Source organism: Xenopus tropicalis, chromosome 2 (genome assembly GCF_000004195.4).
Source record: "Xenopus tropicalis strain Nigerian chromosome 2, UCB_Xtro_10.0, whole genome shotgun sequence".
Lineage (NCBI taxonomy): Eukaryota > Metazoa > Chordata > Amphibia > Anura > Pipidae > Xenopus > Xenopus tropicalis.
Window position 1 is genome coordinate 118464696 of NC_030678.2, and position 15329 is coordinate 118480024.

At 41.4% G+C, this 15329-nt stretch overlaps 1 protein-coding gene across 1 annotated transcript in view; it reads left to right on the forward strand.

Moving 5' to 3' along the window:
• Window positions 1-14027: 14027 nt before the first annotated feature.
• The window catches only part of efnb2 (ephrin B2), a 33741-nt gene continuing 32439 nt past the window's right edge, over window positions 14028-15329 (forward strand). The window contains 1 exon segment of the mRNA NM_001100239.1: window positions 14028-14617. Coding sequence (NP_001093709.1) covers window positions 14496-14617 — 122 coding nt within the window. The 5' untranslated portion in view covers window positions 14028-14495.

Sequence of the window (15329 nt, forward strand, 5' to 3'; positions counted from 1 at the left end):
AAAAGAAAAACGCAAGTTTAGAAAAGCCAAGGCATAGCTCTGTATGCTGTGGGTGTTTTGAGCAGATGTCTGCCTGTCACATCTACATGCCCGTCACATAGCATGTTTCTCTACACTATGAGATGCAGCGATAACCAGTGAGAGGTGTTTTGACCATGGTCTAGTGACAGTGGTGGCCTAAACACTGTATGTGACATTAGCCTGTTTGTTCATCCTCTGCTCTTGCTTAGTGCCACTTGTATGATGTTTTGCAATCCCCTTACACCTCAATTGTGCCTCCTTTTGGAGCAACTTGATCTTTGTAGCTAGTAGTTGTATAACTATCATCAGTATCATTTTACTGGCACCCTAAACTTTGGGAATAAACATTTATTGAAACTCCTTACTAGTCAGTTCCCCACTGTACCTCCTGTGGCCCCCCCCCCCGCCCCCAACTTCCTGTATATTTATGCCCCTGGTAGCCAGACATGTCTGACGATGACACTTAAATTTCCACCAGTGTGATGTGTAGTGCAGGCATCCCCAACTGCAGTGGTTTGCCATGATTCCTGTGTAGGTATCTCATCCACTGGCATTCACAATGGATGGGCATTGGCTCAAAAGTGTGAAGACTTCCCCCTCCCTACTTTCCACATTTTCTCTAGTTCCATTCCCTCTGACATTCTGCCACTTTCTCTACCCTCTGTTCACTTCTCTTCATCTCATTCACCTTTTCCCTCCCCCGTGCTCTTCCTTTCCAAAACCAATGGTAGTTTTCCAGTTAACCAAAATGGCTGCCACACTGGGAAAACTACTTTCAAGCTTAAACTATTCCTCACTCAGCTCATTTTTTTTGCTGGCATTCTAGTATTTTCTCTACAGAAAAATACCAGCTAACCAGCACCAAATGTTATATCTCACATCATGGCTCCTTTGCACTGGCTTTCGCCATTACCATGCAGTGTTTTTACAACACTTTTCCTGACACCAGAGTTCTATTATCTATAGAAAAGCATGCAGCCTTGTTCCTTTTTATGGTCATGGAACTGCTCGGTGACTAATATCCTTATATGTTACATTACTTCTTATATAAATCACAAGAGGCCTGTAAAATATCAGTTATTATGCTATCAGTTATATTTAGAGCTTAGTATTGTTAGGTATGCCGCATTTCTCATTAAAACACATGCATAATATAAAAAATATGGGCAACTGCAAAATATAAACCTGCAGTCCTATGGCTTTTCATGATAATGAAACTCTCTGGTGATTTCTAATGTCCTTATATTTTTCAGTAGGAGTAATATTTTCCTAAGTATAACATACAGAGAGGGGTGCATTGATATAGACATAGATTATGTTCTGTTTCCACTCACTGCATTCCTGCCTCTCCTTTCCATTATTCCTGTATTAATAAATATTTGTTCCACTTATCATGTGTGGAAAGTTGCTTCCTACCCCATCTTGCTTGTATTTGATTCACTCATTTGGCCTCCTGTTCCTGCTCCTGGAAAGCAGCTTATGAAATAACCATGCTCAACCACACCTCTTTGAAGACAAAATAAAATCAAGGCTCATCTGATTTGATTTAGCAATGGAAGCTAAAACAAATCTGTACCTGGTTAAAAACTCCTCATTCTTACAGGCTGTAAATTGCAAAAACCGTAAACTAGACCCATGCAAATTAGAAAGATATTTTTGTTTTGCCGCCACCAACATAAAGCAGATTTGTAATAGCAACCTTTCATTTGAGCTTTGAATTTTAAAAACCTTAACTATAAAAAGTCCCTGCCCCTCTCTCTATAAGCTGCCATCACTGTTTCTTAATATTATGGAGAAATATGGCAAGAGCTATGATTGACCATTTGGTAGCCTCTATGTGGATGGGTAGCCTACAGAAGGCTCTGTTTGGCATGACACCAAGTGTTTATGTAACTGAAAATAAGCTGGGAAATCAAAAATAAGTGCCTGCTTTGAGGGCACTGTAAACAACACTTTAGGGGTTGTTGCTCACAAGCGAGTGGTTGGGGATCACTGTTCTAGTAGATGCACCACATGGGCCAAATAATGGTGCAATCATATTGAATTGGCCCCTTGTATGGCTTCCTAAGTGTACCTGGATGTGACATTTGTTACAGGTTGAAATTAAACTAGTTTAGTTCTACATGTTCTATTGTATAAAATAATTAAAAATCCTTGTGGTGGGCAATATTGGGCTGATCTGATCATTTGGCCCTCAGGCTAAATGATTGGATCATAATTACCGCTATTTAGGCAGTTGGATCAAAAACTGCATCAACGTGCACATGCAGTCCTCAATACCTTCCCAATTTTTGGGCAAATTTCCGTTCCCATCAGAAGGACTCATACAAAGACAGATGTGCTACCCAATTGGTCTGAAGGGGCCAAATCAGCAGCTTAAATCTACTTGTCTATGGCCACCTTTAGGGTGAAAACACACGGAGCTACTTAGTAACAGCTACTTGTCACGGCTATTAAATGCCAGAAAATACCCTGCCATAGACAATACTGAGAACTGCCTCTGCTAATACACACATAGAGACAATTATCAGTAAGTGATCAGCATTGTCTATTTTAGCAGCCACGACATGTAGCTCAGTGTGTCTTCACCCATAGTTGCAATGTTTTGGTTTTTGCCAGGCGTTCAGCCAGCACATCTGTGCATTTCTTAGATACCTGACTAATGTAAATAGCATCACAGGCTTCTTAGCTGAACAATAAATTACTCAAACTCTTTACAGATATATTTTCCGGTTAATTGATAAACAAGCAAAGAGACAGTTAATTTATTGTTCTCTTTGATGTAAGTCGTTTTCCTCATGATTACTCAATAATCTGCCAGTGAGCAGAAGTTAGCAGCTCAACTTAGCAAAGTCAATAGTCTTCCCAGGCTCTCTCACAGGGCTTTGAAGCAGTAACTGTATTTACAGAAATCACTTGCATGAGAAGGCATTCCCTGCTTCCCACCCCCCATCACCACCTTAATAAGGGTAAATCCCATCTCACTCTTTTGTATCCAGATTTTAAGCCCCCCCCCACCCCCCCCCGACCATTTGTCTTTTTGTTCTTCCTTTCTCCAACGCAGAAAGCATGGGTACTTTTTCAGCAATAAATAAACATTTTTTAACAGTGCCTGTATTGTGAAACTTTGCATACAATGCCAATTCCATGTTTTCGGGGGACAGGTAGTGCATTTTCGAATAATGTGAAATGAGGGAATACTAAAATAAATGAGTTAGGGCTCTGGCACACGGGGAGATTAGTCGCCCGCGACAAAACTCCCTGTTCGCGGGCGACTAATCTCCCCGAGTTGCCTTCCCCTGCCATCCCACCGGCGAAAATGGTAAGTCGCCGGGGGCATGGCACACGCAGCGGCGCGAATTTTTGCGCAAAACCGCCGTAAAGCTCGCGATGGCAACTTCGGCGCATTTTGTGCGAAATCACGCCGCCGCGTGTGCCATCCCACCGGCAAACTACATTTTCGCCGGTGGGATGGCAGGGGGAAGGCAAACTCGGGGAGATTAGTCGCCCGCGAACAGGGAGTTTTGTCGCGGGCGACTAATCTCCCCGTGTGCCAGAGCCCTTAATATGGGTACAAATGACATGAATATAACTAAGCTCTATGGGGAATGTGACTGTGGTTATGTTCATTTAAGGCAGTAAGTATAGTGTGTAAGACAAGCTGGCCCAGTTGCATGGTGGCTGAGTGAGTAGCATCGCTGCCTTGCAGCACTGGGGGAGTTTGATTCCAGCCAGGCCGCTGTCTGGAAGTATGTTGTCCCTGTGTCTGTGTGGGTTTCTTCCCATGCACCAAAAACATACAGACAGGTTTACTGGCCCCTGACCCTGCTATGAGTGAATGTGCTAGGGACCTTAGATTGTAAGTTCCACTGCAGCAGGGATAGATGTGAATGACAAGTAATCTCTGTAGATGCCCTGTGAAAATGCGTCATTGCTATATACATACTAGGATATTAAATATATATCACATAGTTACCACTTTTTAATGTTAGGACAGATATTTGCTCTATTGTATAATACAAGATAGGAATAAAGCTGAGCCGATAACAATCTTTCCCTGTTATGCCCACCCTGAGGTGTGTGATATTGGATTGATACGATTGTTTGGCCCTAGAGCACCCGGATCAGATGTCACCACCGAAATGCTTGAATAAGCCCTGTGTGGCAATAACCTTATTTTTCCAATGGGTTTTGTGACCCTTTCGATATTATTTAGTCAAGTGCACTACCTGATTACCCCCTAGCCATTGAGGTGTCTCAGGATCTACCAGCTATCTGCTGGTACACACAGATTTGGCTTTCCATGACTTCAATAATGCTCAAGGGAAAACTTATCTTGTTCCATTTGTACATAGACTTGCTTTTTGATTTTTTAAAAATAATATTATGTAATATTCACAAATATTTACTTCAGTGTTTTTGCCTCTTCATTATCTATTCTAAAAGTTGATTATTCATATGAGGCCCTTTCTCCTTGCCTTAACGCATCACATTTACCACCCTTCAGCAAAGTGACAATTGTGGTGATAGTGGCCACAAGGCATCCACAAATACTGCCCTTAGGTTAATCCTTTAGTAGTTTAGAATGTTACATATGCAGAAGAACAGCACTCACAGTATTCACCTTAACACACGAATATGCATTTCAGTGCCTAAATCCATTCTCTGTGGAGAAGGCCAATGTCAGCGGAGGGACTGCACTTATCAACATGTCAAGAATCCCCCCCTACGCTTCAAAAATCTGATGTGCCCGCACAGAAGAGACACGTCTTTTTCGGCGATTTCCTGAAATCGCCCCGCCGCGTCTGCCATCCCGCCGGCGACTTACATGTTTGCCGGTGGGATGGCAGGGGTGGGCAACTCGGGGAGATTAGTCGCCCGCGAACAGGGAGTTTTGCCGCGGGCGACTAATCTCCCCGTGTGCCAGAGCCCTAAGCGGAATTCAGCACAATTCAGCATATGCAAAAGAGGTTTTGTGGTAAATTACGCTTATTGTTCCTGCACCCAGGCTGATCCAATGGCTCCGGGTGCAGACACAGTAATCAGATTTTTGAAGCACAGGGATGGATTCTGGGCCTGTTATTATCTGCAAACTGAGAATCTGCCCTGTGTGGCATTTGCCTTAAGACATTCTTTCTTTGAAGTAGAAGTCTTGTTTTTTTATTGTACTGTGTTTTTATCAGCTTTGCTGAGTTCAGCTATCTTTTATCTGTTGTCTATACAAAGCCCCACTCCATCTTTTGTGTTCAATAGAGCCTTAGATTAGATTATACACTTTTATAAGTAGTGCCTAAAAAGGCCTAACCTACAGGTATTTTTAGATAAAAATATCATGCCAATGTTTCCAAATTTCAAACTATTGAACATGTTGCATGTTTTAGGGCTTTGTCATTTCTTTTTAAAACTGTCTCTTTAATAAAATAAAAAATGCCACTTGGCATAGAAATTGGAGCCATCAAAATAAAGTGTGTTATCATTTTGGTTTACATAAATTGGAACTCACCAGCCATGGAGTTGTGGAAGAAGTGACTGTGTACCCAGTTCAGCTGTACCCTGTCCTGTCAGTTGTAGTGGTCTATGATAAGACAGGCACCCAAAGTATACACCAAAGTGATAGAAACAATGCCTGCACTCGCGAGGCTTTTTCGGCGATTTCCGCAAATCGCCCCGCCGCGTCTGCCATCCCGCCGGCGACTTACATGTTCGCCGGTGGGATGGCAGGGGTAGGCAACTCGGGGAGATTAGTCGCCCGCGAACAGGGAGTTAATCGCGGGCGACTAATCTCCCCCGTGTGCCAGAGCCCTTAACTGACATATAGCTGTAATTCCAATGACAGAATAATAATGCACTATATTCCATTAATTTACAGTGCAGACATACACATTGCCCTTGGAATAAAGTGCCGGGATGAATGTAAAAAATTTAAAATAACTGTATGAAAAAAATTAAACTGATTGAAAAATTGTACTGTACAGCACAGTATTTGGTGAAAATGGAAACATATTAGTGCTTTATAATACCCAACATTTCTCACCCATGTACCCTTGATCAGAAGTGTCACACAAAGCCTTTCATAACTTGAGCAGTACCATTTTTCAAAGCCTTAGACAAAACTTTATCAAAAACATAGGTTAAAGATAGCTTTAGATATAGATAGATAGATAGATAGATACAGTAGATATAGATAGATAGATAGATACTGTAGATAGTTACATAGTTACATAGTTACATAGAGGGTTATTGAGATCCGATAGATAGACTGTAGATATTAGTATCACAATAGATAGATAAATAGATAGATAGATAGATAGATAGATAGATAGATAGATAGATAGATAGATAGATAGATAGATAGATAGATAGATAGATAGATATAGATAGATAGATAGATAGATAGATAGATAGATAGATAGATAGATAGATAGATAGATAGATAGATAGATAGATAGATAGATAGATAGAGATAGATAGATAGATAGATAGATAGATAGATAGATAGATAGATAGATAGATAGATAGATAGATAGATAGATAGATAGATAGATAGATAGATAGATAGATAGATAGATAGATAGATAGATAGATAGATAGATAGATAGATAGATAGTGATAGATAGATAGATAGACTGTAGATATTAGTATCACAATAGATATGATTGATCAAGATAGATAGATAGATAGATAGATAGATAGATAGATAGATAGATAGATAGATAGATAGATAGATAGATAGATAGATAGATAGATAGATAGATAGATAGATATAGATAGATAGATAGATAGATAGATAGATAGATAGATAGATAGATAGATAGATAGATAGATAGATAGATAGATAGATAGATAGATAGATAGATAGATAGATAGATAGATAGATAGATAGATAGATAGATAGATAGATAGATAGATAGATAGATAGATAGATAGATAGATAGATAGATAGATAGATAGATAGATAGATAGATAGATAGATAGATAGATAGATAGATAGATATAGATAGATAGATAGATAGATAGATAGATAGATAGATAGATAGATAGATAGATAGATAGATAGATAGATAGATAGATAGATAGATAGATAGATAGATAGATAGATAGATAGATAGATAGATAGATAGATGATAGATAGATAGATAGATAGATAGATAGATAGATAGATAGATAGATAGATAGATAGATAGATAGATAGATAGATAGATAGATAGATAGATAGATAGATAGATAGATAGATAGATAGATAGATAGATAGATAGATAGATAGATAGATAGATAGATAGATAGATACTGTAGACATGAAATTGAAAGCTGGATATGCAGACCTACAACTTTCAGTTTTAAGAATAGTTATTAACTGTGTCTACTGTAAAAATATTTCTGTTTTATAACATTTTAAAGCAGGTCTGGCTTTTAAATTACCAGGTCTGACTTCCTCTGGAAACCGCATCTAGTTCCTCTGGAAGTTAAGTGTATTTTACAGTTAATATTGTTGCTTATTTAAAAAAAACACAGATTGTGTAGACATAACTGACAGTTTCCCCTTTTGTACTTTATCCCATCTACACTGTAGTGGACCTGCCTGAGATGCCTGCCCAACAGCCTGTCCTTCACTCACTGACCACAGAGTCTGTCTTCTAATTACTTACTGTTTGCACAGTTGTAACATCAGTGATTATCTCATGTTTATCATAGGGAACAGGGATGTGGACAAAACACCAATGAATCAGCTGTCATCATAAATAAGGATAACAATAGGTTAGACAATTAACAGTCCATGTGTAAAGTTAAATATGTCCAGGTGGGAAGGAGAGTGATTGGGGGAAAATGTTTTGTTTAGAAACAATTATTTCTTTCATTCATGTTTTAACAGTTTTACAGCATGTGTGAAAGAGAAACACAAACACACACACACATATATATATATATATATATATATCAAAAATTTCTCTCTTTCCAGCTGTAATTGTAACCTGCTATGTTCCAAGGGGCACAGGTAAAGCCATATATTAGGTACACTTTCTCACATGTGTCTGAGACCTGCATACTACAATATCCTGATAATCTCCAGGTATCACCTTACAGGAACCACAAATGCTTAATACACACAAACTCTTAAGAGGAAAGTACAGTATGAAACTGATCGGTATAGGCTACAGCACCCCCCTTCTCCACAATGAATATAAATCTCTCAGTAACTAAACCCACTCACAAACGCTTAAGTGTTATGGCTAAATAATAAGTGACTTTAAAGTGTCAAAAACTTTTTTTATGCTACTGGAAAAAACACCCCTGTATTTTAGAAAGCACATAAATAAAGTGCAGGTTAGAGGCAGCTTTGCACTCCCAGCAATCGCAAAGCCACAGGAGCAAAACCGGAGCCAGCAAGATGTTTGGGAGCTTTCCAGCTTTTCTTTCTTTTAATGTCATATTTTTTTTTACTTTTTTTGTTTGCATTTATTTGTTTATTTTTTTTTTTCTTCGATTGAAGAGAAGTTGTTAAAGTGAGAGCAGCCAGCGACAGCAGTTCTGCAGGGTCATAATGATGACAAATAACTCAGAAAGGCTAAAAGCCCAGACCTTATCTGGATGTCTGGATATTTGTCCTATCAAACTAGGCACGACGGTGACTTTATTTATGATTTTCTAAACAAAAAACATGGTTATTAAGAGAAATAGTGCTTAGATGCCTAAACGTCTTGGAGCTGACCGAAACGTTGGTCGTTCTTAATAAACTTCTATATATCTACAATCTTGTGAACGCTGTTTTTCTATAGTTAATGTATATAAATGAATGTTCATTTTTTTCAGCTTGCACATTTGTTTACCATAATATACAGAACTGAAATGGTATAACAGACAGGGGCATTGTGCGCACCCCAGCACAGAATACATGCTATTATCAGGACTTTATCAGCAAGCTTTGATGTTACTGGTTACATGGCGGCTTTCTGGTGAGCCGGGGCTTAGTGTGGGGGTTCTAGGGGCCCATTCAAGTGTTCCTTTGTACTTTTTACTTGTCATTGTCGTTATTGCTAAACCGGGCGAGCCTTCCCGGAAACCTTTCCTGCGCACTGACTGCAGAACCAGCATTTTGTGTGTGGTGATGTGGGGGGGTGTCTGGCGTGGGATTCCACCCATAAATCTTACAGAGTAAATATTTGTACCATTCCGAACTACACAGCGATATTTTATCTCTCTCTGGAATGTTTACAAACTCTGGGATTCGTGGGATAAAAATGTAATTGGGTTCAATTGTAAGCGTTTTTATTATAAATCGCCCGGCGAGGCGCTGTAGATCGATCGATAACTACCGTGCTAAATAGACGGCAGAGAGATACTTCGGGTAATGTATAGGCAGATATTATTAAATATGTATATTGTATATTGCCATCAAATCGCTAGCGGCAATAACAGCAACAGGGAGAGTTTACATCCGCCCGAAACGTTCCGTTAATTGTAATAACTTTTTATCAGCACTAGGTCGTATGTGGAACTATACATTGTTACTAATAATAACTTTGTATCGCGCTACAACTGAGTTTGACGTCTGTAAAAAATCTTTTACAAAGATAGACAACTTGGATAAAAAAAAAACATCCAACAGGTTTTACTTTTAATACATAGTTTTAAGTTTTTTTTTCCACTAGGGGAATATGATTTTAATATGGACTAATATCCAATCTACACTTATCGCACAGACAGTTGCTAGTTCGACTTGAATCGGAGGCGAGCCTGGGAGAGAAGCAGAGCAGCAGCACTGGGTTCTGGGAGAAGTGTTTGTATAAAGAGGCGTCTGCTCTGCTTTAACATGACTCCCGGGCTGGACATTTACACTGCTAGCAGGGAATATTACAATTAATGGGAGAGAAAGTGACAGCTTTAGCACTAGGGATCTAGTAAGGTATACAGATCGCTCATTCCATGTGAATCCGTCATTTGCACTATTGCAGCAGTCTGGCAGATCCAACCGAATAACTTCATATAAACCTAAATAAATAAGAAAAAAATTATACATATATATGTATATATACACATATACACATAGCTTAATAAATAGGACAAATACATCTATATATATATGCATATATGTGTGTGTGACTGTATATACACACACACACTGCAATTATGTTTCAAAATGTGCAGTATTTGCAATGCATCTTCCTTCTTGCTTTCTCCCAAGGTATGTTTATCAGAGCAATTGTTTGCTGTTGTATTTTTAGCAGTTCGGTTCTATTTGGAGCCAGGACAAGGATTCCCGTTTCCTTTGTTTTATTCCAAACAAGGATGCAGCAGACAGAGGTCAGCACTGACTCACACCCTCCCTCACTCATCTATCACAACGGGCGCTATTTAAAACGAAAACAAATAAGAAAGAAGACAGGAATTGCGTGGATTTCACAGATATTTTTCCCAAATCACAAAGGGCCTGTGCCACCGAGGACTTGCAATTAGGTTGTGTAATAACAGGCATGGATGGTTCTCACAGATATGTATCAGTCCCCTCCTGTAGGATCATGTCATTGCCCATACCTCATGGTCTGGGGGGAGATTTGTGTTTGGATATTCCTTGGTTTGTGTATACCACTTGATGGATATCTGTCCAGCAGAAACCCTGTCTGTCTGCTACTTAATGTGATTTGATCCCATCCTGGGCAGCCAGACTCTTTTCTTCTGATGAAAACCTGATCCACGACCTTTGTGAAACTGCAAATTAAATTAATAGTTTGCTAGAAAAGAGACCTTTTGAAAATGGAGTGTGAAAGACAAACTGCTTTTTTTTCTCTTTGATGGCGCAAAACACATTTCTGAGATAAGAAACCGCATTTAGGGAAGGGAAAGCTGGAAATGTGATCAGGACAATCTGGGGGCCTCACAGCTTATGAGAATAAGAAAAATACACATTATCCTCCTCCCTGATTGAATAGGTGGGATAACAATCAGATCGTGGCTGGCATTAGGTCGCTGGGTTACAAATAGCATTTTAATCCCAACACATGTGTACGGAGAAGAGGGCTCAGGCATGTCTGCCCAAATGGGTCCATGGATTTTTATAGTCCCCTCCTCTCTATTAAATTTGGGTTGGAAACTAATCATTTCATCATTTCACTGTGTCTTTTGTGTCACTGATTCGGCAGGTTTAGCAAACACTTGTCATTCACGGCACAAGTCACTTTCGCATGGGGGTGGAAATGGAGCAAAGTGCGCCTGACTCACTCGCAGAAGTCACATTGGTGCCTCTATTGATAGACAGGGATTTGTGTTTCTATACACAGACAATAGTATATAGCCCCCTATTTAACTCACCAAGCGCACTCGGGTAGTCAGTCATACAAACGTATACATTTTATAAATCCCAGCTTCTCTAGTTCTGACTCATTACAATAATACTGTGTGACTCCTGTAACAAAACACATTTCTAAATGTCGAATCCCCCGACCTAGGTGTATGCTTACGGTTATCTCCGATATAACAGCGTATATAGAAAACTACATTAGGGCACAATTACAGTGGCAAACCTTGTTGAATTAATTTAAAAATGTCAAAGCCTCTTAAGGTTAGCAAGGGAGTTGTAGGGCCAAGCGGAGTTCTTCATGCTAGTGGAGCGCTGCCGCTAGTGGGCGCTGTGACTCCGTGGGAAATAGAGCGGCGCCAGGCTGCTTAGCATAGAACCTGCAGCTGCAGACTGGAACGTTAGTAAAACCATCCCCTTCTCATCCACCCCACTCTCTAAGCCTGGGAAAACCAGAAGTATAAGTTTATATGCTCCCTACTGCGGCAGTGCGTAGTGCATGCATGGTGCCCTAGCTGGACTTGTATATGCCACTTTACTGTGCTGAGGGACTCTCTGTACCTTGTAGAATTAAGGGGAGTTGTTCCTGGGGCCACTAATGAAGTGGATCCCAACATATTCGTGGCTTATCGCCCTCTCTTAGCCAAGCAAGATTACTTGCCAGACGTGCTGCAAAGCACTTAAGGGGCCCAGTCATCATCTGGGTTAGGGTTTTTTTTTATCACCTCTTTGCTTGTTGCAAAATGTGACACTGGCATGTGTGATGGTGTACAGACCATTATTGCACTGTAGTGAGCAAGCCAAACAGCCTCCAGGGGCGACGGTGGGGGCTGGAGACTGGCCAACGTGGAGAGGCAGGCAGATATGGACAAATCCCTTCTAAATAGATGTCTGCCACACTGATGGCCATTAACCTCTTGTCTGCCACTAGTAGGCATTAACCTGCTGTCTGCCACAGACATTAACCCTTTGTCTGTCACTGATATGCATTTACCTGCTGTCTGCCACAGATATACAATAACCCTAAGATACACATTCAGCCTGGTGACTGAGTACATTAACCCGTTGTCTGCCACAGGCAGGCTACACATGTACACATACTGATATACATTATTCTGATGTCTGGCACAGATAAGTTTGATCTGTTGTCTGTAACATAGAGGTGCATTATCCTGTTAAGCACAAGAGATACGGTGCTGTACAATTATCTCTGTCTGACAGATATCCATTAACCCCTTGCCCGCCCCATGGGTTGCAATGAATGCTTTGCTAGTTGGAACAGCAGCTCTCTGCTACTTCGAGGTTTGGTGTTAGTTATAGTGCCCCGTGTACAGCGCACTGTGCGCCTTTGGGAGCTTGTATTTATTACTCTTCTATTTATTTCTCTTTGCGGTGTCTTATTTGTACACAAACAGGCTCTGGCACCTACATCACAAGCAGGGACAGGGGGCATGAGATACAAAGGTGCTACCTAGGCTCTATGGAGTTTATGTCCTGTACAAGTAGTAATGTGGCATATGCCATAGGGACTCCCTTTGCTAGTTTGGGGCCTTATAGGCAGTGGCTGCTCATTCCAACTATAAACTAGTTTTTGTTACTTATGTAGGGACCCACAATAGGTGTTACACTTAGTTTTCCCTTCTCTCTCAACAGAGCCCTGACACAATACAAGGCACCGCAGAAAGCTATAGAGAAGGCCAAATACACCAATAATAACTCTCTAGCTCCATATAAACAGTTGGGTTGTATAATTAGACAGTAGTTACATTAGATCTCCCCCACCTACCATAATATATCCATTACTAGACTATACACAGCTGGGCTCTGGAAAGAGATGGTTTGCTGTGTAAGTGTATATTTGATTTACTCCCACCAGGACCCCCCTGCACTGCGGAGGATACAGATTTCATTTTAACCTATTTACTCTCTGCTCCCCAGGGATGACTATTTTCTGACTAAATAAAAGTTTATAGCCCGAAGTGGCAAATCTCTCCGTCCAGTCCCTGGAGGCTGATAGGGAGGTCACACCGGTTACTATGTTCCAGGAGCTTCGGCTATGGCTCTTTTTCATACATATATCATATATCTATCGCAATTAAATTTGTAGAACTTATGTAGCCTAGGGCTTCTATTTATTAAGAGATTTTTTTAAAACAGAAATCATCTTTTTGTTTAACTATTCAATGCCTAGATTTTTGCAATAATCATTAACGTTGAAAAGTACATTGTTACTAAGTAAAAATACGTATGTAACTTAAAATGTGGTATTTGTAAAATAATTACCGCTACAAAAAGGATTCTTTTAGATTAATGATATCGCCGCAAAGGTTTATACATAGGTTTGGCTTTAAAGTTTCAGTTTTCTAAAAATGAACATGCCTGAAAGAGAAGCCATAAAACAAAGTGGAGTTTGTCTATGTTGCACGTAGGGTACAGGTAGGAGCTGCGAGGGTCACGGGGTCACCTAATGAATATTAATAGCCACCGATGAGTTCATGTTTTATTGTATGGGAGGTCTGTACCTGTCACACACAATACGATGCCATAGAGCAGACGCGCTCTGCCTTAGCAATCGATTGACGTGAAGCGCCACCTATCCGGTGCGCTCTTCAGCATCTCGTCCAATGAGAGGGACGTGCGGGAGAGGGCGGGCTGAGTTTATATGGCTTAAGCACTGTGCTCAGAGAGATGACTTGGGTTTAGTAAGAAGCAGTGCGAGGATCTGGAGCTGAGTTCATTAGTCCTGTGCCCGGAGCAGCAGTGCCACATACCGTCGTTCCCAGCAGCCACTGGCAGGCAAACAGGAATCTGCACCAGCTTTTATCTGCCGGCACCTATAGGATACACTGGGACTGTCTGGAGCTGGATTAATGCAGTGCACGTTGCGGGCTCTTTGGCTTAGGATCACAGGCACCGAGCAGTAAGGGTTGCCGGATGACGGGTCCCCTTGCTACCAGTGTGGCCCCCTTTGGTACCTTAGGATACAGTGCATCTGAGCAGGAGTTTGCCGTTTGGAGTTGATTTGTTGGCACAGCGCAGCCAGGGGTTCCTCCTGACTCAGTCACCCACACTCAGGGAGTTGGATATTCCCCGCTGGTTGGACTCTTTGCTGTCAGCGGATCCGCTTTGACTGGAGCCGAAACGTTGCGTTTGGTCAGTGATTGGTTCGGGGGGCGCCCAGATCATGGCACTGAGCGGGGACTCGGTGTGGAAGTACAGCCTAGGAGTTTGTATTCTCTTGCTCAGGACTGCGATCTCCTGGTCCACAGTGCTGGATCCTATATACTGGAACTCGTCCAATGCCAGGTAAGTCCCTATCTCTTTTACTCTTTGTGTCAGTGTGTGGGCCGAATACAAACACAGTGCGACACTGTAGCCCAGTACTCTGTGCGATAAAACCAAGTATTATTGGGATGTGTGCCCCATAGCCATGCAGGGACAATCTACCCGCCGCTCTTTAGTACTGGGGGGATTAAACGGGGCTCCCGACTGAGTTGAAGTTCAACAGCAGCTGGAGGGCCGTACTCGGCAGTTTAGATACCCCTGTACTGACAAGGAATGGCTGACCTTAGAGCCCTCTAGAACCCGGGGTACCCGCCTTTTGATACCCCCAGTAAGATAACTTAGTGTCCCATGGGCGCCCCGGGAACAGTGACGTGTCCGGGTCACCCCAGTACAAGGTACTCCCATTGTTCTGTGGGTGCTGGGAGCAAATGATTGCGCTCAGTCAGCTACTGGATAAACTAGCCGGTTGGGCTGGTATTGCCACAAGGCTGGCAGGATTCTGGAGTCTAGGGGACGCTGCCGATCGCTGAAATGTAGGGAGCTACTATTTATTGCAATTAGCTTTCAGTCCCGAAGGATTATGTGTGTCCACTAAATGCTCGTATGGAGCTACCATATAGAAGCAGGTTGCGACTTGTAGGAGCAGGTTGGCACGTTTTTGAGCATGGGCCCTTTCCCTTGAATTGTAAGCTCATACGAGCAGGCCCTTTGTTGCTTGGTGTTGCAGTTGTTT